This window comes from Amblyomma maculatum, chromosome 8, assembly GCF_055883805.1.
Source record: "Amblyomma maculatum isolate TAMU_Amacu chromosome 8, ASM5588380v1, whole genome shotgun sequence".
NCBI lineage: Eukaryota > Metazoa > Arthropoda > Arachnida > Ixodida > Ixodidae > Amblyomma > Amblyomma maculatum.
The window spans coordinates 42,683,675-42,709,143 of record NC_139351.1 but is presented as its reverse complement, the minus strand read 5'-3'; the positions used below and the strand labels follow the sequence as shown (position 1 = coordinate 42,709,143).

General features: G+C 45.1%; 1 protein-coding gene across 1 annotated transcript in view; it reads left to right on the top strand.

Moving 5' to 3' along the window:
* LOC146181055 (uncharacterized) overlaps positions 1-17,059 on the top strand; it is a 44,919-nt gene extending 27,860 nt beyond the window's left edge. Inside the window, exons 8-10 of the mRNA XM_084575686.1 lie at positions 8,239-8,397; positions 12,126-12,239; positions 16,900-17,059. Of these exons, the coding sequence (XP_084431812.1) occupies positions 8,239-8,397; positions 12,126-12,239; positions 16,900-17,049 (423 nt within the window). The 3' untranslated portion in view covers positions 17,050-17,059. The remainder of the gene's footprint in view (positions 1-8,238; positions 8,398-12,125; positions 12,240-16,899) is intronic.
* Positions 17,060-25,469: the final 8,410 nt, after the last annotated feature.

Below are 25,469 nucleotides of genomic sequence, written 5' to 3'. Positions count from 1 at the left end.
ACACATTAGCTTTACCAGACTTTCTTGGTGGAAATTTTGTTTATTTTTGTTTTATTTTTGTTGCGAATGTTACTTCACACTGACCAAATCAAAAGTTTTTTTTCACGTTTGTCCCGCCACTCATGGTTTGCATCTCTTTTCACGCGTGCTTTCTTATCTTATATATAAGGGTTACAGCGGGTTGTACATGCACGATATATATGTCCTTCTGGCTTCGGAATTTATATTATACTTTACAGTTTTCCTATGTTAGATTGCACTCAACATTTGAAAAATGATTTGCATTGTACGGGAAAAATAATCCAGCGGAGACGACGCGTTCATAAGAGACGTACAGGAGCTGCGCTGGAAGCTCAAAATAAACTTTCAAAAAAAAGAAAATTTCAGTGGTATTTTCAGCATGTTACGAACGCGCCGTTTCGGCTGTTTTTTTATTTTTTTTTCCCAAGTACCATGCATCAATTAGATCAGCAAGCCACGCTTTTTCAAATTCGCATCGTCTTCGGTTTTGCTCTCTTTACTCTCTGCTAGAGTGAAGTTGATAAGCTTCAATTCAGTCGGCAGGAAATATAATTCTGCATAGCCATTAAAATACAGTTTTTACACTGATCCTTTTATGGCTGCTTCTGCTTTTTGCAATGAAAAAGTTTTAAAGTTTATTACTCTTATTTCGGTTTTACATGTTTCAGAAAACAACGTGTATAGTTTACGGTGACTTCAAATTAATTTTTTGTGTAGGTTCACAGCATACTTTATTATTCAGTAGAGATCACCGTGAATGAAGTATAAGAAAGGAATCCCAGTCGAGCAACCGGTGCGCAGGTCCATGGTGCAAGCGAACTTTGCATGCTTGGCAATGCACGGACTCCTGGCGAATGGAAGCCTATGAGAAAAACTAAACAAATGAGAAACTTCCATAATCATTTATGCTATCAACATCTAGAAAAGTCGGTTTTCGCGGCCGCCGAGAAAAAGAAAAGGCGCTGTGGCAACGTTCGTACACTGACGTTCACGCATGATTAGCATATACCAGCACCACCAGTAAACATGGATTTGCTTCTTGTAAGTAATCTACGGTAGAATAACTCGCAGTTTTGCTTCGAAGGGTTAGAAAGCAGGCCGACATCATTTTCTGCGAGCACAAAAAAGAGAAACAGCCCACGCGGCGAAAGCGAAGCCAACCACACGGCGCGAGCGGCTGAGTGCGGCCGTCATCAAAGCAACGGATTAAAAAAAAATACACAGCACGATTTCAGAAACAATAAGATATCTTATCTACTTAGGACAGGTAGTAAACGCCGCTCCGGTCCATGAAAAGGAAATAATAAGAAGAATAAGATTGGGATGGAGCGCATTTCGCAAGCACTCGCAGATTATGACTAGCAGCTTACCGGTATCGCTCAAGAGGAAAGTATACAACAGTTTCATCTCACCTGTACTCACCTATGGGGCTGAAACGTGGAGGCTAACCAAGAGAGTTCTACTTAAGTTGAAGACAACCCAGAGGGCTATGGAACGAAAAATGGTAGGGTTAACAATAACAGATAGGAAGCGTGCAGAGTGGGTTAGAGAAATAACTCAAGTTACCGACATTCTAGTGGAAATTAAGAAGAAATCAGCATAGGCAGGACATAAAGTGCGAAGAGAGGATAACCGATGGTCGCTTAGGGTAACAAACTGGATTCCAAGGGAAGGAAAGCGTAGGAGGGGGTGGCAGAAAGGTAGGTGGGCAGATGAAGTTAAGAAGTTGGCAGGGGTCAAGTGGATGCAGCTAGCACAGAACCGGGTTAATTAGAGAAATATGGGAGAGGTCTTCGCCCTGCGTGGGTATATTCAGACTGATGATGATCATCATGATGATGAAGATAATATCTTTTTTCCAGCCTAGTGTAGCACAACATGCCGGCGAAAGGATCGGTTAAATATTAACATGATTTTCATTTCTATGCACAAGCTCGGCTGCTTCAGGCCGTAAACTTAGGTCGTACAATAGCGTATCCGACAATTGGGAGTTAAAATGGCTATTAAGAATGAAATTACTCGAAATGCGATACTGATGAAAAAGACAATTGAAATTGAAGCACTGTGGATCACCGAAATCAAGGACAGCGCCGTTACGCATGCTAGCGCTGCGGATCCCGTGTACTTCAAAAATGAAAGATGACTTAGCTCTGCTATCCCTGGATATACGTAGTGACAAGCAGTGACTACCTCGCGATCAGATGAAGTTAATTTATCCAGCCTTCTGCGCCGTTCGCCAGCAGCTAAACATTCTTGGTTTCTATGTCGAGCGCGTCTACGTTCACCGGCGTTCTGTAATTAGTTTACAGGAAATCAAAGGCGCAGCATCTGTCACTTGCGGAAGGAAAGAAGTGCGGCCCGGCGGCGTTATAGCGCACTCGTGCCCGCTGGGTCCTCGTAGCTGACGACAGATGGGTGACGTCACATGTTCTATGGTGCGGCGTTCGAGGAAGAGCCAAATGAGATGCCCGCACGGACGCAAGGATGAAACGCCCGGCGGGGCCAGCTTTGTATATGCGTGAATCTTCTGGTGACCCTCCCACCAGTCATGACGTCATTACCGGATGTGAGGCCATTATTACCTTCGATTCTTATGCACGACCGGGTGTGACGTCATGATGGCGTCACGGCCGATGACGTTACGATGTGATGTCTATGGACGTCTCGAAACATCTAACCATTACTATTGGTTAGAGATAGTTAACCATGACTTGTATTTTCTCAATACTAGTTGATGTCTGATTAGTGTTAGTTGCACACCCCTTATTTAGTAAGTGATGGTTAGCGATAGTTACGATGACTTCCAAATGCATGGATTCCTATGGGCATCTTCAGCGCCGACGGTGCTTTTACTATTGATTAGTGACAGTTAACCATCACGTGCACTTTCTGAATACTAGTTAACGTCTGAATAGGCTTAATTTAGCACGCCTTATCTAGTAAGTAACGGTTAGTGATAGCTATGGTGACCTCCAAACGAATGGGTTTCTATGGACATCTGCAACGCCGGCGGAGCTTGGCGAGGGGGCTGCGCAGCTGATGTGATGTGCTCAAATTTTATTTTTCCACCAGATAAGGAGGCCCCTATCCCTTCCCGCACGCAGGCCTAAGGAACGGGTGGCGAGACCTCCGCGAGTAGAAGCAGGCAAAGAAGTCTTGGCCCTTCGCGGCTTCTTACGGCAGTCGGATGGCTTGTTGCTGTGGAGAAGGGACCTCGCTCCGCAGCAGGGCTTCCCAGGCTTCTCTATAATTCATATTTGGTTTAGCCCCTTGGGAGCTAGCATACTCCCAGATTATATGGTCGAGGGTCCCTCTCTTTCCACAGTGCTTGCATTTATCGTTTTTTTTCTATCGTCCATCTGGACACTATATGCCCAGACCGGGTTTACAAAGTTCCCAGCTTGCAGGCGCAGCCATGCGACTGCCTCCGTATTGTTTAGGCTTTTATCCGGTGGTGGCACTAGTCTCCTGCTTAACCTGTAATTTTGAAGAATCTCCGTAAAATTTTTCCCACGCTCGTTCATATTCCGGCAGTCGGAGGGCTCCACAGTTACCCAAAAGTAGAGAGCTCGGGCCAACTCGAGGGCCGATTAGTTGCGACGAACGGGTGAAAATTAGGCGAATTTTTAAACAGTTTCGAAAATTCCAAATAGCCGTTTTGCTATCACTAATTATGAAATTGACTTGCGTTCCGACGCAAGTGAGCGCTATTGCAACTTCTTCAGCCGTTGCGGCTTCTAATGGTGGCGGCTGATACCGGGGCACCTCGGCCGTCGACCATCGAGACGACCGCCACGACCGTTTTGCCACTTGCCGCATCCACGTAAGCAACCGACTTTCTGTCCATCTAATCGAATCGTCTAATTAGGGCTTCTGCTCTCTTCTCCCTCCTCTCTGTGTTGAATATGAGATGCATGTTACGAGGGAGGGAGGGGATGATATTTTCTCGGCAGTCCGGTGGGATACATGATTTTTCTCGTAGTCCCCTATCTGTCTGCAGGCCTACCATTACGAGTATAGTTCTACCCGTGGTCGTTCAACTTAACCTTTCCAAATGCGAAATGTTTACAGCCTCCGCTATTTCGTCCCAGCTATTGTACACTCCCATAGAAAGGCGCTTCTCTGCGGGTGTGGTAATTGGTAAGCCCAGGGCCCTCTTTATGCACCGTCGAATTAGAGAGCCCAATCTCTTCTTCTCCGACCTGATATTTAAGAACGGCGTGGCATAGCTGACGCGACTTATTACGTAAACTTGGGATATTTTAAGCAAGCTTCTTTCCTTCAGGCCTTGTCGTTTCAACGCTATATCCTTCTAAATTTGTCAATGGCTTGCGTGGCGGATCCCTCAAGCTTTTTGATTGTTCCATCATTACATCCATTCTCCTGAATGAATCGTCCTAAGATTCTGATTTGATCTACCTTTGGAACTGGTTCCCCTTGTACTTGAATGTCAAATTCCCAGCTGGGCTTGCGTCGGAGTGACTTAGGGTTATAGATGAATAATTCCTATTTTTGCGGAGAGCATGATAGACCCTTACTGGCAGCATAGTCTGCCAGTAAGGGTCTATCATTAAGAGATTAGCCAGGGTAGTGATGCTCGCATCACTACCCTGGCTAATTCAGATATTGATGTCATCCTCAAAAATACTGAGATTTAGCCCCTTTATGCTCCTCAGAGCTTCTGGGAGGCTCTCATCGCCAAGTTGAAAAGGAACGGGGAGAGAACCAAGCCCTGCGGCGTGCCCCTGCTCCCTAACTTCACTATGGGGACTGAATGTCTTCAAACTTCATAAAGGCAGTTCTGTTTCGCAAAACGACCTTGATGTAGTCGTATGTTCGTGCACCTTCACCGATTTCTTGGTGACCCTCGAGAATCGCTTCGCGTTTAACTTTATCAAAAGCCTTTCTCACGTCCAGGCCGAGAATGACTCTGGCGTTTCTAGAACGCGAGTCGATTATGTCTTATTTAAGTAGGAGCATCGCGTCCTGCGTGCTCAAACCCGGTCGGAAACCGACCTTGGCTTCCTGCTTGGCAAAAACTCAGATTATTCGCTCTGGTCACAAGTATGCGACGCCGCCTAAAATACCTTACGCCGCTTCCTCACATCCCCGCCAATTCAGCGCTATTTTGACACCCAGGCGCCCACCGAAGTGCACGCAGACGCCAGTGGTATCGGCCTCAGCCATGTGCTTGCTCAGCGCTCCTCTAGCTTCGGCGAATACGTAGTCGCTCACGGCAGCTGCATTCTCATGAAAGCCGCAACGAACTACTCAGTGACGAAACAGGAATGCTTGGCTATTGTCTAGGTACTCACAAAATTGCGCCCTTACCTTTACGACCGTCCTTTTGATGTAGTCACTGATCTTCATGCCTTTTGCAGGCTTTCATCGCTCAAAGACCCCTCTGTCCGGATGGCATGATTGGCTCTTCGTCTCCAAGCATATGATATCCGTGTCGTTTACCGATCCGGTCGCAAGCATAAAGACGCCGACGCTATCACTTGCTCGCCGCTTCAAGCCGACCTTGCCAGCCTCTCCGTCTTGGACCTCGTAGCGTTTACGCTCAATGTCAGTGACATGCCCGCCAAACAAGTAAAGGGCACATGGATCGCCTCACTTATTGGCTACCTCTTCAGCAATTCGGAGATTACCCCTTCACGAGTCCTTCGCCGCCAAGCTTCCCACATTCAGATTCGGGATAACCCCCTCTATCGGCGCAACTGCAATTCAAGTGGACGGAAATGGGCCCTCGTGATCCCGCGCCATCTACGATACGGACCGAAATATGTGCAGCTTTCCACGCCGATCCGCAGTGCGGTCATGCCGGAGTTTCCAAGACGTACACTAGAATCCGTCTTCGCTACTATTGGCGCGGTATATACAACTCGATTCACAGGTACTTTCGATCGTGCCTTACTTGTAAACGCCGCAAACCTGCCTCTCACAGTTCGGGAGGTGAGTTACAGCCTCTAATATGTCCGCTTACACCCACCGCATTGGCATTGACCTCTACGGCCCTCTTCCGTACACGCCCCGCCGGGGTGGCGCAGTGGTTACGGCACTCGACTACTGTTCCCAAGGACGCGGGATCGAATCCTGGCTTCGGCGGCCGCTTTTCTGTGGAGGCGAAAAGCAAGGTGCCCGTGTGCTGTGCGATGTCAGTGTACGTTAAAGTACCCCAGGTGGTCAAAATTCCAGGAGTCCTCCACTACGGCGTCTCTCATAGCCTGAGTCACTTTGGGACATTAAACCCCACAAACCAACCAACCTCTTCCATACACAGCTGACGGCAATCGCTGGGTCATTGTCGCGGTCGACCATCTTACGAGATATGTCGAAACCGCAGCGCTAACAGCTGCAACAGCCACAGATATGGCCGGTTTCTTATTGACGAACTTCATTCTCCGTCACGGTGCTCCATGTGTTTGCTCAGCGACAGAGGCCGCATTTCTTCTTATCTGACATCGTTCGAGCCCTGCTCGCTCAGTGCAAAATCACCACCACCCTTCCACCGCAGCCACCCGCAAACAGTCTAACAGAACGATTTAGTCGCACCCTCGGTGACACGCTCGCGAAGTACGTCGGATCCAACCACACCAAATGGGACATTGGCCTTCCTTACATCTCCCATGCATAATACACAGCTGCGCAATCAAGCACGGGTTTCTCTCCGTTTGTTTTGCATTATGGTCGGCATCCATCTGCTCCCCTTGATACTGTGCTCCCCTACAACCCTGACGGATCTGAATGTACCACTGTTACCAAAGCTGCACAGCACGCCGAAGAATGCCGCCAGATTGCCCGGTCGTAAACGAACGACCCTCAATGGCGCCAAAAACAGCAGCATCACACCAATCAGAAAAATGCACCACACTTCGATCCCGGCTCACTCGTTTGCCTATGGGTCTCATCCGGCAGCCCCGGCCTCTCAACAAAACTGGTCTCCAAGTACCATGGGCCCTATCGTCGTCGAGCGCATTTTGACCAGTCAATTACATTGTTCAACCTCTTATGCCACCTTGTGATCTTCGGCGCCGTAGCCATGAAATTGTACATGTGCTGCCCCTTAAGCCGTTCTACGACCCCATTGTATCTTCGTCTCCTTAAGTCGTCAAGATGGCTCTTTTTTCTCTAGGGGGGCATTGTGAAGAAGCTGGACCCCTTCGCTGGACTTTGACGAAGAGGAAGCAGTTGTGCAATTGCCATAGGGTAGATTGTGTTGTTCTTGATCGCCCCGCTTCCTCGCCGACCTTGACACTGTCCTCGACGTTCCTCTTTTACAATATCATTGAATTTCCTGCACCAAGGACTTCACCCCTCGGGATTTCCATTTTCATTAACGGCGCAGATTCGGAAGGACCCCTGCTTGTAGTTTCCCAGATGCTACCTCTTCTCTCTTTTAGAGTTTCTTGTGTGCCCTTGCTTACAACTGCCGTTCTAAGCTGTAATAAGTGAGACTCTCGTGATTCGGGCTCAACTCTTCAACAAGACACCTCTGCGATGCCGGAAAGTAAAACCTCAGGTCAGCTTGTATGCGTTCTCGTTTCCTTTTAACCCTTATTGAGCATGCGTCCAAACCAGCGCTGCCTGCGTTGTCAGAGCTTGGTCGACTGTGGCATATTTTGCGCCTATCGTAGATATTCAGATTGCTTGATTAAGAATCACTATAATCTTGGCCTCACATTGCGCCGGCTGGGAGGCGACCTTGCTAGGATGCTGTGACCTGCAGACCTTAAAGGCCTTGATCGAACGCTCTCGGGCAGCGGCCAACGCCACTGGGGTTCCGTACTAGAGACCCCACCTAGTATTTGTAAGGACTGGATCTTCAAAGCCCGGCTCATGCATACCTCCAAACCCTTTGAATAAATAAACGTTTTTCTGCAATGGCTCCCTCCTCCACGTTCGGTGCGTATCAGTGTGTGGTGCTGCATGACGACACTGGTTTTTCAATCTCCCTGGAAACCACCACGGCGTAACCCGTGTCATAATAGTATATTCCGCAGCTTTCGTAAGGAATATTTCTGCCTAATTTCAAAACTAGCCTGTACTGCTCTCACTGTCCCTACGTCTGCCCTCGTTATAAACTGTGTGCAGATTTCGGGGAAATAGAGAATTGTAGTAACATGAATCAGGAATAATGAAAGAAGGTGATCCTCGCCAGGTATAAACGTGTTTCAGATTTTTAGAGGTAACAAGATTTTATTGTTTACCGCGCAGGAGGCCGCTGTGCAGGAATACGCCGCGGCGGTGGCCGCCGCACAGCTGTCTTCTGCCGGTAACCACTGCATCGCCTTCAGCGTGGCGGCCGTTCGATTTGAAGGTGCGAAGGATTCCGGCGACTATGGCCAGGCGGTTGACAAGATTGAGTACTGCAAGGTCAGTGCTGGCAAGCTGGATCCAAAAGGGCATAGCTAAGACAGCACGTTGCCCCTCGAATGTTGCTTGATTATTGAAGCTGTTTTCAGATGGGAATATATACTTCGTATCTTTAACAACAAACAACACTGGAATCATTTACAATATCAGGTACGGTTTAGTTACACATAACAAAACAGCCAAAGTGCTAGAACCAAAGTGACTTATAAGGAAAAACGGTAGCGCTTGACTGTCACTTAAAGTCATATTTAAATATTATTGCAATTGGAAGAGCCGATTTACTTCACATGGGGACACTTTTGCTTGATCACATGTAAAAGCTGAGAATAAAAAGCTGTGTAGACGACTGCCCGTTGAAGCGACATATAAGCAACTCTGAAGGTGCACTGTAACAGATGTCCGAGCTTTAATATAGAAAAAACGCTGTTATCGGGAATTCCGCAGAATCACATGGAAGTTCGTTGCTGAGGGCAACAAATTTATACATAATTTTCAATATTCCTTAAGTGAAAGATTATCTAGCTTCTGTTGACGGGGTCTTGTGCAAAGAACGTGTTCGTCGCCGTTGTGTTGTCCTCAGAAGGGTTAGGCTCAGATGTGAGGTTGGGATCGATAGAGGACGATATGAGGCACCTGGATAAAAAAACGTTGTCAATAGGGTAACTCATTAATTAGAGCCAAAAATACATGAGTAAAATCGATAAGACGTCAAAATATACATACCAGTAATGTCAAAGTCAAAAGGATGTGACATCACACCAACTGGAAGTGCAGGTGTTTCTGAAATAATCAGTCAAACAAATACGTTATAATGATGAGAGGTATGCAGTGAGTGTCCTATATTCTAGGGCGCATTTCAGACCACTAAATTGCGATGAGTAAAATGCCTTTGTAGCGCGGTGGTACTTAGCCCTCCACTAGGCACTTCCTTCTCTTTCCTGCTCCTACGGCGGCTAGATGCCTCATCTAGCCACCCCACCATACTTCTCTGTACAGGTGTCAGAAGTGTGACAGATACTGCGCCTTTATTAATGCCACTTCGTAAGCAGGAGCTCACCCTGTTCAACACTCTTGTCAGAAGAGCGATCAAAGCAGCCCTGGGGCTTCCTCAAAGCACGTCTACCGACCGCTTACTCCAGCTTGGCATTCATAACACCATTGAAGATTTGCATGAAGCACATCGCCTGCGCAACTTGTCCGCTTAGCCGCCTCGTCAACTGGAAGGCATGTCCTTCAAATTCACAATATTGCTCCGCCCTATACCACCCAAAACCACGAAGATCTGCTACAGAATATCTATTGTCGTCAAACCTCTCCCCAAGCACATGCATGCAGAATATCACCAAGACCGCCGACAGGCAAGAGCCACTCAACTCTCTCAAATACAGGACAGACAACCGAATTCTCTGTACGTAGACGCTGCTGGCCCTGTTAACGAATATATGGCCATTACCGTTACATCTCCAGCGGGCACTTTCATCAACTATGCCTCTCTTCGCACCAACGAACCGAGTATTGCTGAAGAAGCAGGCATCGCTCTGGACACCGCCACTAATGCACAAGCTACCATCATGTCACATTGCCACACGGCCTGCGGTAACTATCTGCGCGAACGCATCGGTGCCGCAAGCCGCCGAATCCTCGCCGCATGCCCTCCAAAAAGGATCAGTGTGATCTGTATTCCATGACACCATTCGATGCCCGGCAGTGAAGCTGCCTATCGCTCCAAGCGCTCCTTACTCATGCCTCCCCTCTTCCGGATCACGCGTATTCCTCCCCGATCCTTGCATACACAAAACTGCTTGAACACTACAGGCTGTCTCGCCGTACATTAACACCCCCTTATCCCACCCTGCCTATTCAAGAAGCAGCAAGGGTGGATAACGAGAGGGGTGGATCGAAGAGGCACACAAAGAAAAGAAAAAAATTCTGCTGTCCACACGATCCTCCGCACGCTGTCGGCTCCTTCTCCGCAGCGTCGAGGCTCCGCGCAGGCGACCTGGTAACCGCAATACTGCGTGAATGCTTCGTGTGGTCGCTGCTGGTTTTGCGCATCTTTTATTTTGCCTTCAATGCTTGCTCTACATAGTTTTCTCAAGCAGCGTTACAAGGCAAATGTCGAGTGTATAGCCCCTCCCGCAACCAGCCAAGCAGAAAAAAAAAATCCGGGTCGATCACGTACAAGCAACACCGACTGTAGCGCATAGTGGGCTCTAAACGGGAAACAGATGCATTAACAAAATAAATGCTCACCTCACATCATGAATTGCGACCGTTCCGACTTGAAGTAGAGGCGAAATAATAAATTATTTATTTAATGAAATACGGTCAGCGTCTGTATGTGGCGGCAAAAAGAGGAAGGTTGAGAAAGTTCGAATTATGGACTAAAGAAGAAGCCTGTCGCGATGTATAAAAAAAACTAGCGGGAGAAACCTGGCTGCTGAGAGACGTGGGCCTCGGGAAATATTTGCCGAAAAGTTGAAAATAGGGTTGTAAGACAATACGAAAACAAAAATGAATCAGAGAAGCAAAATTTGAGGCCATTGGGGGGGGGGGGGGGGGTGGCCAAATAAGCATAATTCAGAAAGGAGAAAAAGAACCACCAACGCGGGCTCGAGCTACAAAGCGCACAGTGCATTAAAAAACATTTCCAACGATTACGTTACTTCCTTTCGCGAAATTTAAGCGCAACTCATCAGCTGTTTGATCTTTTTGATAGATTGAGGCAAAGATTTCGAGCAAGACACGCATGCACAATTAGACTTTTTTTTTAATTTTCCACGCGTATTCCTTCAAGAAACACTCCACTAACAATTCTTGGCTGTCATGATAGAAACTTTGGGGTCGGAGAAATGAAGAGAGCAAATAAGGTATGGGGAGGTTGCGGGAGGCAGCGCGTGGGCCCGTGGGAACGTTGCGTTGAAGATAAGAAATGGAATAATTCTTGATGAATGGGTGCCCCTCCTGTAAATATAGTGACCTTAAAAAGAAAAAATCGCATCTAAAAAAACAAATATTTTTGTTTATAGACACCCGCGGTACATAATATACACACGCGATTACAGTATACGGCAGGAACGCCATAGTTAGGCGCTTCTGAACACGAATCCGGCTGCACAACCTGCGCCTGTGCGACATGTTGATCTTTGTTTCATTCTTGTTAAAATCTGCGAGAATATCAAATACCGCCAGTACATTAAGCGATGACGCCACAGTAGTGCTAGTTTATTGGTCTAGTGCACTACACGAAATAAAGACAGTCCGTCATAACTGTTTCTTTTGATAGTGGGTTAAAACGATTTAGAAAGAATTGAGAGCCTATATTTCGACCTTCACGATAGCACCTAAACCTTGAAAATAGCAAATAAACAAATAATCTAGAAGTTGGATTATAATTATGGCAGGTACGAAAAAGAAACAATTTTTTGGGACAGTCTGCACGTTTACGCTACAATGGGTCACTAAATCTGTCCTTGAGACCAGCAAACTACATCGGCAAAATGAGTGGCTGCACCTGAGCACCATCTTGTATAGAGCGATGCTCTGATTGTACACGTCGGTGGCGCTACACATGTTTGACTTCAGAAACGCTGTAATATGAATACTTTCTCTTTCTTTAATGACTCCAGCGATTGTGAAAATAAGGTTGATTTTCCTGCTTTCAGCGGCTAAAGCTCTTACTGGTCATATCCGTTGATAGTCCTATAACTCTTTGTTCTTTCTTTCAGGAGGACGAATACAACCGAAAGGCGGGCACAAAGGAGAGCACAGATCCTTCGTATTTTGTCCGCACGAAACGTGGCGTATACACTTTCGATAAAGACAACGATTTCAAGACCAAGGTGAGTTTTGTACGTTGTGAGAAAAGCGGGTAATTCAAATGAATTTACCAGTGTCTCATGTGCCCAAGCTTGCATCGGTGGTTTAGATGCTCGAAATGTGCATCGTTACTGTTTTACGTTTAAATGTGGACTAACCATGTGACTGTTGTTTTCTAAAATATCTGACACAAGGGGAGCTACGACGTAACAGTGCAATAACAGCCATATGTTAAGCAACTTTGAAAACGTAGGTTTAAAAACCTCGTAAGACAAACTTGTAATTTCATTTATTAAAACTCTTTTCACTGAATTAACATTGGAAAAAAAATTAACAAGGCGTTTCACCTTCCATACGTAAGCCTTGTTTGCTATAAAGCTTGCATGGACAAAGGCGCTCGAGGCCGTTTCAATACTTGCAGAGCTGTATTACATACGTTTGATAGATTTTGGCGTCGATACGATTAAGTTGTTTTTCAATTGTCTGTATCATTAATGACTCGAGGTAGCGGCCAGAAAGCGTACTTCTTTTCTTGGCGATAATGGAGTCCTCTCTCCTGTAGATATCAATTTTAATAACACGTGCTCCGTTGGTTCGTTGCAAATAACACTTTCCTTTCTGGACTACCTTAATATTCTCTTTGAAACACTTTTCAAATTTATCAATTATAGTCCCATACTGAACAGTCATTTGCATAACGCCTGAAAATTTTTGATTTTAAACATTTTCCTAACAATCACCACATCGTGCTGCAACTTTTGCGGTAAGAAAGTGGGTAACGCGTACGCCGTACGTAGGCAGCACACGGCACAGAACCTCATGTACACCAGGTACAGTGTCGTACACCCTTAGTGCGCACACTTGAGGTCTCTTCAAAGCATCATTGCGACTGAAGCCGCCTCACATTTATATAGTGTTGCTGGCCGAGAGATATATGGAGCTTATGCTTTCCAAGGCCCATCACTAGCCTTCAGTGCGCAGCTGTGTCATACGTATTGGCTCTGTAAAGACCCTTCAGATGTGAGGGTAGAGGACCCTGTACATAACGTATGGTGGCACATCAATGGCAATAGTTTCGGACCGAGTTATATGACTTTACCGAGTGATATTCATAATATCTAAAATGACTTGGGTAGCCGGCAGGTGGACCTGGTAATCTTAAGGCCCAATTGCACTAGGGTCCGATGTATGGTTCCGTCATCGGAAGAAGGAGATATTTCGCGACAACTTTTTGAGCGAAGCCGCAATTAAGTGTTTTTGGCAAACATGGGTTACATAACTGAAATGTAGGAACCTGCCTGTGCGGATGCTTTACCTAATGATTATAGGGAGGAAAGATAGTGCCCTTCTCGCACCCATAATGGAAGTCCCCAAAGGGCCGTCATTTCACGCACCCTTTTCGTAGGCAGTAAAATAGGTGGACACCTAAATGCGTACCCATTGTAGCCTAGCAGCCTGTAGTTACTAGTGTAGTACAGACTCGAAACGTAAAACATGGGGAGGACGTTCCCGCAGCTCAAGTTCCACCATAAACGTTAGTTCCTTTTCTAAGGCGATATCGGTTCATACTAGCGTATTGTAGAAACTCTGATTTATTTTTCTGAGAGAGAAAACATCTTGCAAGACACATGTCCTTCTAAAACGGTTGAAATCTATCTTCCAAAACACGTTATTTCTCCATCCAAGGACTTCCTACAAATGGGTCCGTGGAACTGCACCGGACACTTTTTTTTGCAAAGAGTGCAGAGCAGAACATGGAGACCAAAAAAAAAAAAGAAACATTGGCTCTGCCTTCTTTCTATCTCCGGACTAAACTCCTCCTCTACTACACTAACGATTGTTTCCCCATAATAAAGAACGAACTCGTGGCTTTTGCCGAGCCTGTCAATAGCATTGAAGATCCCATAAGCTCACCCCCGTAAAGGAGGTTACAAACCCATTGCCTTTACCTGTTGTATTAATGTTGTGAGATGGCCACAGGCTCTCCTTTCAAGTGTCAAGAAATAACACCCACAGAGGCAGGCAGTACTTCTATTCCAAATATGCAAACTAGTTTTGCTATAGACCCGCTGTTGGGGCTTCGCTCATTCAAAGATCTCGAATAATTAGCTCACAGGCATACGGCCACGCCTCGGTCCTGGTTCAAGTATGACGTAAACTGACCAATTTCGGCTACCCAAGAATATATTTTGAATTCACAAAACGTCCGTAGGTTAAAACAGAGAAATCTATTCGCAGCCATTGCCAACCAGGTTCTACCAAACGTTAGGTATAGGTATATAGTATAATTAGGTGAAGTCTTGAGTGTGTGCTATACAGACAGTATGTCTGTGGCACACGGAACGCGAGGAAGTTGCCTACGTTCCTAGCCACCAGTTACGGGACGAGCAGGTAGATATGAAGCAAAATCTCAAAATGAAAATATTCAGCGCGTCGCTTAAAAGCCTCCTCGCGCTGGGTACTGCTACATTTACACAGACGAGGCCGCGAATTCCGGATGGCGATTAAAATGGCACATGAGGGACGTCAAAAAATTGCAGATGTTCAACTGTCCTTGAACCATAGAAACAAACGCATGTTTTAGGGTGTTGTCCTATTTTTGTGGTTGTTGTTTTCTTGGCTATGGCCTGTTTACATAGAAACATACATGTGTCCTAAAATCGAGACATTATGCACAAAAAGTGTAGCTTTATTGATAGCGGCACCTAACAAAAACTGAGATGCAGAATTTCAAAGCTGGGCTCAAAGCTCCTGTATTTTGCCGCGCTGTCTATGCGCGGTGTAGCCTGACCAGGCGGGAATTAGAATGCGTGTAAATGTTGCACTTCTAATGCGCGTGCAAAAACAGTAATATTTTAAAGCATCGTCTAAGACAGGACTGTCCAGGAAGGAAATCGATGCTCTTTTTGACCTCTAATGCAACTCCGACGATGATTCTGAGGCGAGTGATTGGGAGAGAGATTCGGGCACTTCAAGAAGCAGCTCAGAAGAGCACGGCGACAACAGCGAGGTTCTACATACTAGCGACGCTTTTGTAAATTCGGTCTAGAGGCTGCCTTGAGGGCTTCTACTGCGAGAAAAAGCAGGACAATTTGGATCGATAATAAAAAGAACCACTATGCAGGGAAGCGTGCTGGTTTTTTGCGAGTTTACAGGGTCAACACGCATAAGACATATCGATTGATTACTTGCTTGCGGTAATTGCTAAGTCTTTACTTCAGACTATTGTTTTCCAAACGAGTTCGTATGCAGTTCAAATAGACAACAGGAAAGAGAGCAATGCAACCGAGGTCACGAGGCCGCACTCCATAGAAATTTACAAAACGCATGGGAGGCGTTGACTTCATGAATTTTTTGATGGCAAGGTACAGAAATAACGCCTGGAACAAGAAGGGTTACGTAAGAATGCTCTTCCATTAACTAAATGCGGCAGTTCCGAAGGCCTCGACAGTATGGAGAGGCAAGAAAGTCACGAAACGCTTTCTGGGCCAACTAGAGTTGTGGATTCGCGTTGCGATTCCCCTCATAAACCGGGTTAAACCAGCCCAGATCTTGGACCGCGGGGCTGCTCATCCAGTGATCCTGGGCCAGATTTTATATAGAAGAGAGTGCTCCCAACGCGTTTATGAGTGTTGGGAGCACTCCACAAAAACATGCGACCTAGAGCACCATTTTTTTTAAACACGAGTAATTACAAGTAAGCGCGCTGCTGCGCAAGTCCCGCCTGCCCTAGCGAGATAAGATACCTTCGCAGTCGCTGCAACGCCTGTCTCAATAAGAAGTGATCCGAGTCCTTCCACAGGGCATAAGCGGTGTATGCAAAGCCCATCATCAATCTTTCACTTCGAAGGGTTGTGAGGCATGAGAGTCCTGTATATTTGAGAGTAGCACTTTTTAACTTTGTACTTAAACCTCGACCACCCTACTAAATGGTGTCCGCTTATCGGGGACACAGTGAAAATATAAGGAAGTGGAATACTGCAAATCTTTTTCTTTTCGGGACCTTTGTTTGTAGGGCGAGAATAGGGCGAGAAAATTTTTTTTTCATCTACTTTATCTACAATCCAAGCATTAGAGCTTTATAGAGACCAAGTGCCTCGTTAGTCACAGCTAATTGTATTATATTTGCGGCCTTAGATCTACTGATGGGTAGAAAGAGCGGATACCGAGCACAGTCAATTTCTTTTCTTCGTTTTCAGGAATAACTCGGTAAAGCTAGAGTCTGGCGGAAATATTAGAGAATTACTCTATCATTTAACGACGTCCTTTAAGGACATCCAAGTCGAGATTTTGCCCGTCTTGTAGGGATCTCAAATGACATCATCCGTCGACGTGGATATACTTCCCGGCTGATATTTACACCAAAACCTTAGCAATCACGAATATATTATATACTTTCCTTAAAACATTAGCATCACAGCTTTGCAAAGGCTTACTGCCGGCAATCTCTGGAGCTATTTGTGCGAGGTGGTTATGCAATGTTAACAGTACTATGACACATTACTGCGTTTCTTTGTTTGGTGTTTTGTACTTTTTCCTGATGCTGCTTTAATAATATGGTTATCCCTCTATTTACGAAGTAAATACTAAATTAGAATATGAGAGCTGTGAGCACAAGTCTTATCGACAAAATTATGTTAATCTTCTCATTTCTCTTTCTCTCCACTTCGGTAACTATGTTAGGTGACCAAGATCGGCGGGCTGCCCAACGCCTGTGTGCTTTTGGACGATGTCTACTACGACCATCACAAGTGCGAGTGTGACGACAGGAACTACAAGCTTCTCCGCGCCGCTCGCTTGGTGCTGTGGAGAGAACTGAAGTCCAAGGGCTAGCGTTAGGGGTATATGAAAGGACTCCGCCCATATTCATAGTGCAGTTTATAAATCTATAGGGTCCATTGATAAATGGAATTAAGATTTATTATGTAAACCGACGCCCTTCCTTCCGAATAACAACAAGATAGCAATATTTTGTAGCGCTGGCACTTGGCCTTCCAAACACATTCTCCTAGAGAAGTAGAAAGCTTTAGGGCAGGATTTCTGTATGGCTCTCGCTCGTGGTATGAAAAATGCATCAGCAGACATCCCTAGCTAGCGCAAGGTTTGCCCCAGCAGCATAACCTGCTTCCCCGTGTACTTCTCTTCTTGTGTTTCTGTGTCTTTCGTTGGTTCAGTATGTTAATCTTATGTTATAACTTCGCACCAGCTAACCCATGGCAATCATGATAAATCATCCTCGCATGTTGTCCAAAACGTTGTCCTCTGCATTGGCTCTTTCATTCGATATGCAATGCGGAAACTTCTCATACACGCTTTAAGCCTTTGATGTCTCATCGTACGCTAATTGGATAGCAAGCTCATTTGATGCCAGACATAGACAAACTTCTCAACACGGAAAGGATACTTCCTCGAGCTACCAGTTTCGCCTTTCCGTGGTAGTAGTTTATCACTACCGCAATTGGCAGATCGACCCTGGAGCTGAACTACACTTCCAGCCAAAGTATCCAATACTCCTGCGAATGGCTATAAGCTACGGCGCCGCAGACACCTCGCATCGGGTGGATACTGAGGCATATACTGTAAAGGAAATTAAGGAATCGTTCTCCGCAGGCCAGAGATGTTTAAAGAGAACATCTTTACGCTTGCTCTAATTATGATTCGCGACTCAAGGCGCTGTTAAGGCGTGGATATACTCCGACGTAGCGCGCGCGCGTGCGTACTTGGCACGGCTACGTCGCGTCGGCCAAAATGCGATACACTCAAGCGGCTCGCGACACTGGCGCGTTCGGCGGCTTCCGGAGTGGTTCGACGGTGCCTGGCGCAGAGTGTAGCTAAATGCATTTCGCGTATGCGATGCCGGGGTAAGCCGAGAGCGTGCGCAGCCTCCGCATGCCAACCTCCTATTGAGCCGCTGCCATCTCTCTCTTGCGTGCAATGAATTCTTGGAAGTTAGCCAATATAGTTTCCAGATTCAAAAGCAGCAAGATACATGGCGTTCTTAGCGACTTTTGATGCCGCAACGGAAAGTCTACTGGAGTGCACTGCTGAAAGGTGCGCGTCTCGTCATAGCACATGTTACTTTTTTAACAAATATTACATTCTACTTCGTGGTTATAGACACACTGGTGAGAACCTAAGGTAGCATTTCATCCCAGGGTTCATCAGGAAGACTGAGATATCGAAATACCCCGGCAACCCCGGGAAGCTGGCTGCAGCAGTACGTGTATTTTAGGTCTACATTTTCTAAATGAAACGATTTTCATCTCAAACAATAGATGCACATGTCCTGACAAGCAAACGTTTCGCTTCTCGAGGAGTGCGCGTAACAGGATACTCCCGATGGAGCGACAGCCCTGGGCGATATATATCCGTGTAGTTGCAGCGGCCCAGCAAGCAACATTTCATATGACAGTACTTGTTGCTGGGCTACTTGGTTTGATTCGATTCTTGTGGTTGTCAGCGTATAAAGACGAAGGTCAAGAACGCGAAAGGCGACACAATGATGCCATGATCAGCGCTTTGTCCTCCCGTCTTCCTTGTTCTTGTGCGTCGTCTTTGTGCGCCGAACACTGCAAGCATTTAATATGGAGCCGTTGAGCGGATCCAACCGGACGTTGTCAAATACACGGGTGCACTGTGACTGCGGTAGCCCCCAGGGCATCGGCCCGTCTAAATGCCCTAACTTCCATACATCGTCAGCGCGCAGCGCGCAACTCACGTTTCTAGCGCAGGCGTCGCGTAGCGAAGGCATTCTTTCAGAGCGGAGCGTGCGCAACCGCTACCCGAAACCAGCTACCACCTGCCGCTTACCGTTTCAAGTGGCGGCCAAATTCTCACCATGCTGTCCATTATATTTTTAATACTAGGCTGCACCCGTTCGCCGCGCCGCTCCTCTCTAGTGTTTGTTTCCTCCATGCCACAGGCGCAAATATGGAGGAAGGGAAGCTTAGGAGAGGCCCTGACGTCATTTTTTTGAAGCCAGCGCGGCCGCGCCGCGACCGGGCGCTGCAACGTCTCTCCTCCTCCTTTACCCTTCTTTCTCCGCGACGCTCAAGCACCTAGGGCAAGCCTAGGACCCTTAGCAACGCTGTTGCTAATGGCCCGAGTTTTCATAGGAACAGCGTCGTCGTTGCTAATGGCCCGACTTGGCTAACCCTAAATTTTGACGTCACTTCCGCCACACTTTCTCCAATGCATTGGGAATGGCAAGAGCCTCTCCTAAGTTAGTTCCCTCCTCCATGCGCGCAAACATCCCCTCGGTGCTTCTTGCCTTCCGCGCTGCACCTGCCCCACTGCAGCCGTCTTGCCGCGGCGGAATCGGTTTCACTGTAGGGGACTGCTTTTGCGCCTAACGTAGTGTCACCGACGTGACGCATTCGACTTCGACCAGTGCTTCCCTGCTCAACGAAGATGTTGGGGTAAAACTTTACCTTCACTAACCGTAGCCAACTCGCAGTCATTTGGTCTCTCCGCATTTTAACCAACAAAAGCCTATAAGAGAGTAAAAAAGGAATACGATTTCGTCTAGCGCACTCCCGTGTAGAGGCACGGTATTCTCTTCAAGCCCTCAGATGGATTTTCTCAACTAAATATACGTAATGCATTACTATTAATGCATTAGAGGCCTATTTTTGTCTCGTAGACACATATGTCTGTAAGGTATCCATACTGGTGCCGCAGGGAAGTGAATTGAACAAGCGGCAGCTGCACACTGTTATAGTGAAAATCTCTTGGCTCTCTGTGTCATATGTGCTTTCATGATGACACAAGAACGCGGCGAAGCTGTTTCAACAGCACTCCTGCGAACATATTTATAGTTACGCCAGCTTTCTTATTTGGCGTCCCTGATCTCAGTAGTTTGCCTCAAGTGTGCGGGCCCCCTCAGATTTGCAATTTATCGCAATCCTGATGATGTGATCGCCCAATTAACATCACATTACTCAATAAAACTTCTGGTCGGCTACCACTACCAACTTGCTCCATCAACCAACCAAGTACTGTAACGGAGAACAGAATAGAACAGCATATGCTGGCAGAATTCTAATATAAAAAAATGAATACTTGGTGCGATTTTGAGAAAGACCACAAAATAAATTATTTCATAGCGCAAACATGCCTGAAAGCTACATGAAAGAACTTTATATTTTTTCTGCCTTTCTTCATGCCGTTTGCTTGTTTCTATTCATGTAATTTTCACTATTTTTCCCTGGTTATTTTAATCCAATTTTTTGCCGGATAGGAGAATGTTTTTCGCGGCTGCGCCCCTTGTCATCTTTTTCTTTCATCTCTATCGTTTTATTCCTTTTCACACAAAACCTTCATTGTGGGTCTGGCATTCTCTACTCGCCGAGTCCAATTTACACAAGCCCTTGCTCTAGGAGCTGTTACGTCGCCTACTTCACACTCACCTTCGAATTATGGGTATTTGCACGGTCAAGCGTTGATACAGTTCATTCTCATCCATTAGTTGTTCTGTTTTTATTTCATATTTGGCGCCCTAAAAAAATTTCCGTTTAGTGTTCGATAGTTGTTTATGTTTCTTAGCACAAGCTTCAAGTTTAGAGATAAGTACTTTTCATTGTTAACATTACTTTTACTGCATTTTGGTTTGTGCAAAGGTAATAAAATGATCACAAAATAAAATAACAAAAGCACTGAGCAGCATAATGCAATATGCTAGTAGCTCAGTCCCCAGCCGCCGGCGGGCAGCCAAGAAGGCTTATATAAGCGGCAACTTTTACAAAAAGGCAACGCCACCGCCACGTGCTATACGGCTCCTATGTAGAGATATCATTTCGTGTTCCGGTATAAAAACCGATTCCCCTTCTTTCAAACACGTTTCTGTGGGATCGATGACGTCATATCGGAAAGAAAACTGTGACAGGTAAGTTACAAGAACATCAGAATTTTTGCGGATGCTTCGTACGTTACAATACAGAATAGTTAAGTCGTCAAAAGCAAGTCTGGGTTGCTCTATCGCAGATATAGTGTACGACATCAGATTAGACAACTCACCTTAGGTCTTATGAGCATTTTACGTGAAGTACATTTGTTTTTTCCGCTTTCCGCATTAGAATTTTTCATTTCCAGTCTTTTTCTCGTTTTGCTGCCAAGGCCTTACACAGAAGCAGTTTATTCGCCGGACAAACGTGCTCATTAATGAAAATAGGACCGTCTTCCTCCAGGCCCAGTATGGATGTGTTAAGCCGGCTTTTCTTAGCTCTTTTAAAGAACCGATCTCATACATTCAGGGAAGCAAACTTCACAATAGTCTTAGATTTGCTCTTGTTTCTTGTTGGGACACGGTGTATAGCTTCTATGTCTGCTTCTTTAAAATCCACTTTCAAGGAAGAACAAATGGTCTTTATTGTGTTAAATAGGTTCTCGTCTTGTGTCGAGGGAACGCCCTTATTTCCAGATTAGTCTTCCGACTGTACTGTGGAATACTTCGCTACTTGATAGACAGAGACAAGTGGAGGGCGACACACGAATGAAGCGCAAACTTACAACTATTCATTTTTATCGACAAAACACGTACATATATACATATAGCATTCTTGTCAAATCACAAACGCATCATTCATGCGTGTGATCACGCACGTTATCACTTCGACCACAACTCCGCATCTGCACAGCTATCATATCTAGCTCCTCTTTTGTGAGAGCCACAGATGATGTACTAACGCACGTATCTTTTTCTTCTGACTCAATTAAGAAGGCTTCTACGATTTCTCTTAATTGCCTTCTTAATCTTGTCGAGGAAGAAAAATCTTCCTGCAGAATTTATTTTTTGATTCTTTGTAATTTTTTCTTTTTCACCTGTTGAGTTCTATGCAGACATATGAATGCATATTCAAACTCTTTGTTGCATCAAATGCCATTCATCAAGCATTTTATTTAGGCTGTAAGCTTTTAACCCGGTATACTATTCAGCTGCCTGGCCCTAGTCGTCACTTGTGGAATTCACTAATTTTAATTTTGATTTCTCCTTGAAATTGGTATACAATAATTTCAAAATTTGCGCTCCCGCCACATTTCTTGCGGTTAGTGCGTCTGTGGTGGCATCTGTCGCTGCTAAAGTGAAACTGAACCCGCCTTGGGGCAAAGTTTACTTCCTTGCCGGCTCCGCTTTGCGCAAGAAAAAAAGCCTTCGAACAAATTCTTCTTACACATGCCGACAATATCAGAACTATCATTATATTTATAAATGACTCTAAAAGGCATGAATAAATCATAATTTACTGATCCCGTAGAACCCGCCGCTTTTCGGGTTACAATTACTTCAGCCTCGTGCAGGCTCACGTAGTAAAATTGCTCAGGCAGTTTTGTCCCACAGGGCATGAGAACACAGTGTACAAAGCATGTTGCGAATGATATTAAACGTGCTAAATACCAACAAAAGAAATTTTTAAAACATGATGCACTGCGGCAAAGAAATTCAATTCCGCACCTCGTTTTCCACAGGTAGAGCACCTCACTAGAGATCCCACAAAGAGCCCTCTCCATGGCACAAATTAGAAAAAGATTGTGCAATTGTGAGTGTAAGGATAAGCGGACGATGTGCCTGGATTTCAATAGCCGCCATCCCGACAGGAGTCAAAAAAAGCAGCTCGTAGAGTTTACCAAACAAAGCATTAGGGCGATTTTTAAAGGCGCAGTGCTTATAGCACTCAAGTTAAATACATATATAGGAACTCGACGCAATTGCGGCTGAAATCTGGCGGTCCTAGGTAAATATGTTCGCTAGTAGGCATCATTAATCAGTAATTTCAGCCATAAATGTTTAGACTTGAGAAAATTAGAGTAGAGAGTCTAAACCCCTCATAACCCCTCATAACCCATCATAACCCCTGGATTACCCGGGATATTATACACGCCAAACGTAAAATAAAGAGGCTAAGAAAGCAGGGTAAAACGGGTACGAGCGAATTTTTGGAGCGAACACAAAAGCTCTTAACAGACGTTAATCAAGCTCGGCACAAATTTTTTAATGAAAACCTTGCAGATTTCATTACGTCGGATCCAGGCAAGTTCTGGCGTTACCTAGGTCAGAGTAAAGAAGAAGTTTTGAAAAGAAAAGTAGAAAATGAAGAGCTAACAAATTCAACAGAGATAGCTAACCACCTAAATAGTTATTTCCAAAGCGTTTATTCCACGAATTATGAGTACCAGATTCCGGTATCAGCTCCTCGCGACCCTAGTGAGTTAGTATTAACACGAGAGGGGGTTTTGGCTATGTTAATAAAGTTGAATCCTAAAAAGGCTACCGGACCTGACAAGATACCAAACATGTTTTTAAAACGCTACGCGGAACAAGTGTCCGGCTTTCTGACGCATATTTTTAACTTGTCTATTCAAAAGGGTGAGATACCACAAGATTGGAGCAAGGCACGCGTTGTTCCTATCTTTAAGAAAGGTGATCGCCTTTCAGTAACTAATTACCGCCCAGTGTCAATAACCAGTGCCTGCTGCAAGTTGCAGGAGCATGCTGTAGCCAATTATATGCATGAATTTCTTGATCGAAATAATATCTTGACGAAACACCAACACGGATTTAGAAGGAACATGTCGACTGTCACCCAACTGGTGTCTACTGTTTATGAATTCTCGCGAGTGCTTGATGTATCCGGACAAATTGATGTGTGGTTTTTGGATTTTTGCAAAGACTTCGATAAGGTGCCACATACAAAATTGCTGCGTAAATTAGAGAACATTTGGCTGCCGCACGATATAATTCAGTGAATAAAGGCATATATTAGCAATAGAACACAGTTTGTTGATATTGGGGGTTGTTTATCTGCTGTACTGCGCATTTCTTCTGGTGTCCCACAGGGCACTGTGTTAGGCCCGCTTTTATTTTTAATTTCTATTAATGACTTGGTTGATGTACTCAAAAACGCTGTGTCTATCAGATTATTTGCTGATGATTGTGTTGTTTTTAAAGAAATTTTATCCACGGATGATCATGCTCTATTGCAAAATGCACTTATTGAGATTGACAAATGGTGCAAGGTATGGGGCATGGAACTTAACGTGGAGAAAACGGTGCTATTACGGATCACTAGAAAAAAGACGCCCAGCATTTTTTCCTATAAGCTTCAGGACAGTTTAGTTAAGGAAGTTGAGTTTTATAAGTATCTCGGTGTTACACTCGCGAACAATCTTTCATGGTCCCGTCACATATCAGATATCTGCAGTTCTTCATTAAGAAAGTTGTGGTTTATTAAAAGAAAACTTAAAACGGCTCCGATTGAAACAAGGTTGCTTGCCTATAATGCACTTATTAGGACAAAGCTCGAATATGCGGCGATAATTTGGGACCCTCATAACAAAAAAGATATAAATCAGTTGGAACGGGTACAGAGAAAGGCTTTTCGCTTTGTATTCAGCAAATATAAAAGGCTAGATTCCCCATCACTTATGGTGAAACAACGCGGTATCCCTCTATTACAGACTCGTAGAAAAGTTAGCATGTTAATATTTTTGTACAAAATTCTTACAGGTAAGGTAAGTTTAGATTCAAGTAATTGCATAAAGCGATCAACAGCACGAAAATCCAGACATAGCCACAATAATTCCTTAGTCCCAATTTTTGCGCGCACCGAAGCATTCAAACAAAGTTTTTTTCCAAGAACCATTGCAGATTGGAATTCCTTGTCGGTAAAATTACCGGAATCAAATAATTTCGCAAAGGAACTCGAAGATTATCTCAAGTAATTTTTTTAAAATTTGTAGTCTGTAATTGTATCATTCACCATTGTTTTCTCCAAGATTTTTGTGTGTTTCTGCATGTTTTATGGCCTTGAGCAATGTGTATGATGTATCAAGCGGGCAGCTGGTTTTTGCACCACTCCTGCATGGGCCGTAATGGCTTGCAGTATTTGTAAATAAATAAATAATAAATAAAACCAGATTTTCTTAATTGGGAAGATATCCTGTCGTATGCGATAATTTGCAGAAAACTCATCGAAACGAACTCATGCATGTGCATGCCACTGTAACTCTGGACACATGCAAAGATATCAGTGCTACCATCTTATAAGCTTGACTTTCCAAACATCAGACGGCAACATCAGTAACCGCCAAAACATAAAAAACAAGGCGGTGAAACTAAAGTGACACTAACGCGTGCAGCGTCCTCAAACGCGATGCAACGTCTGTTTGAAACAATGCGACATTAATTGGCATTAGATGGGGAAAATCATTGCAGTAGCTTTTCGTGCAACTCGAACGACTGAAAAAAAAAAGAAAAA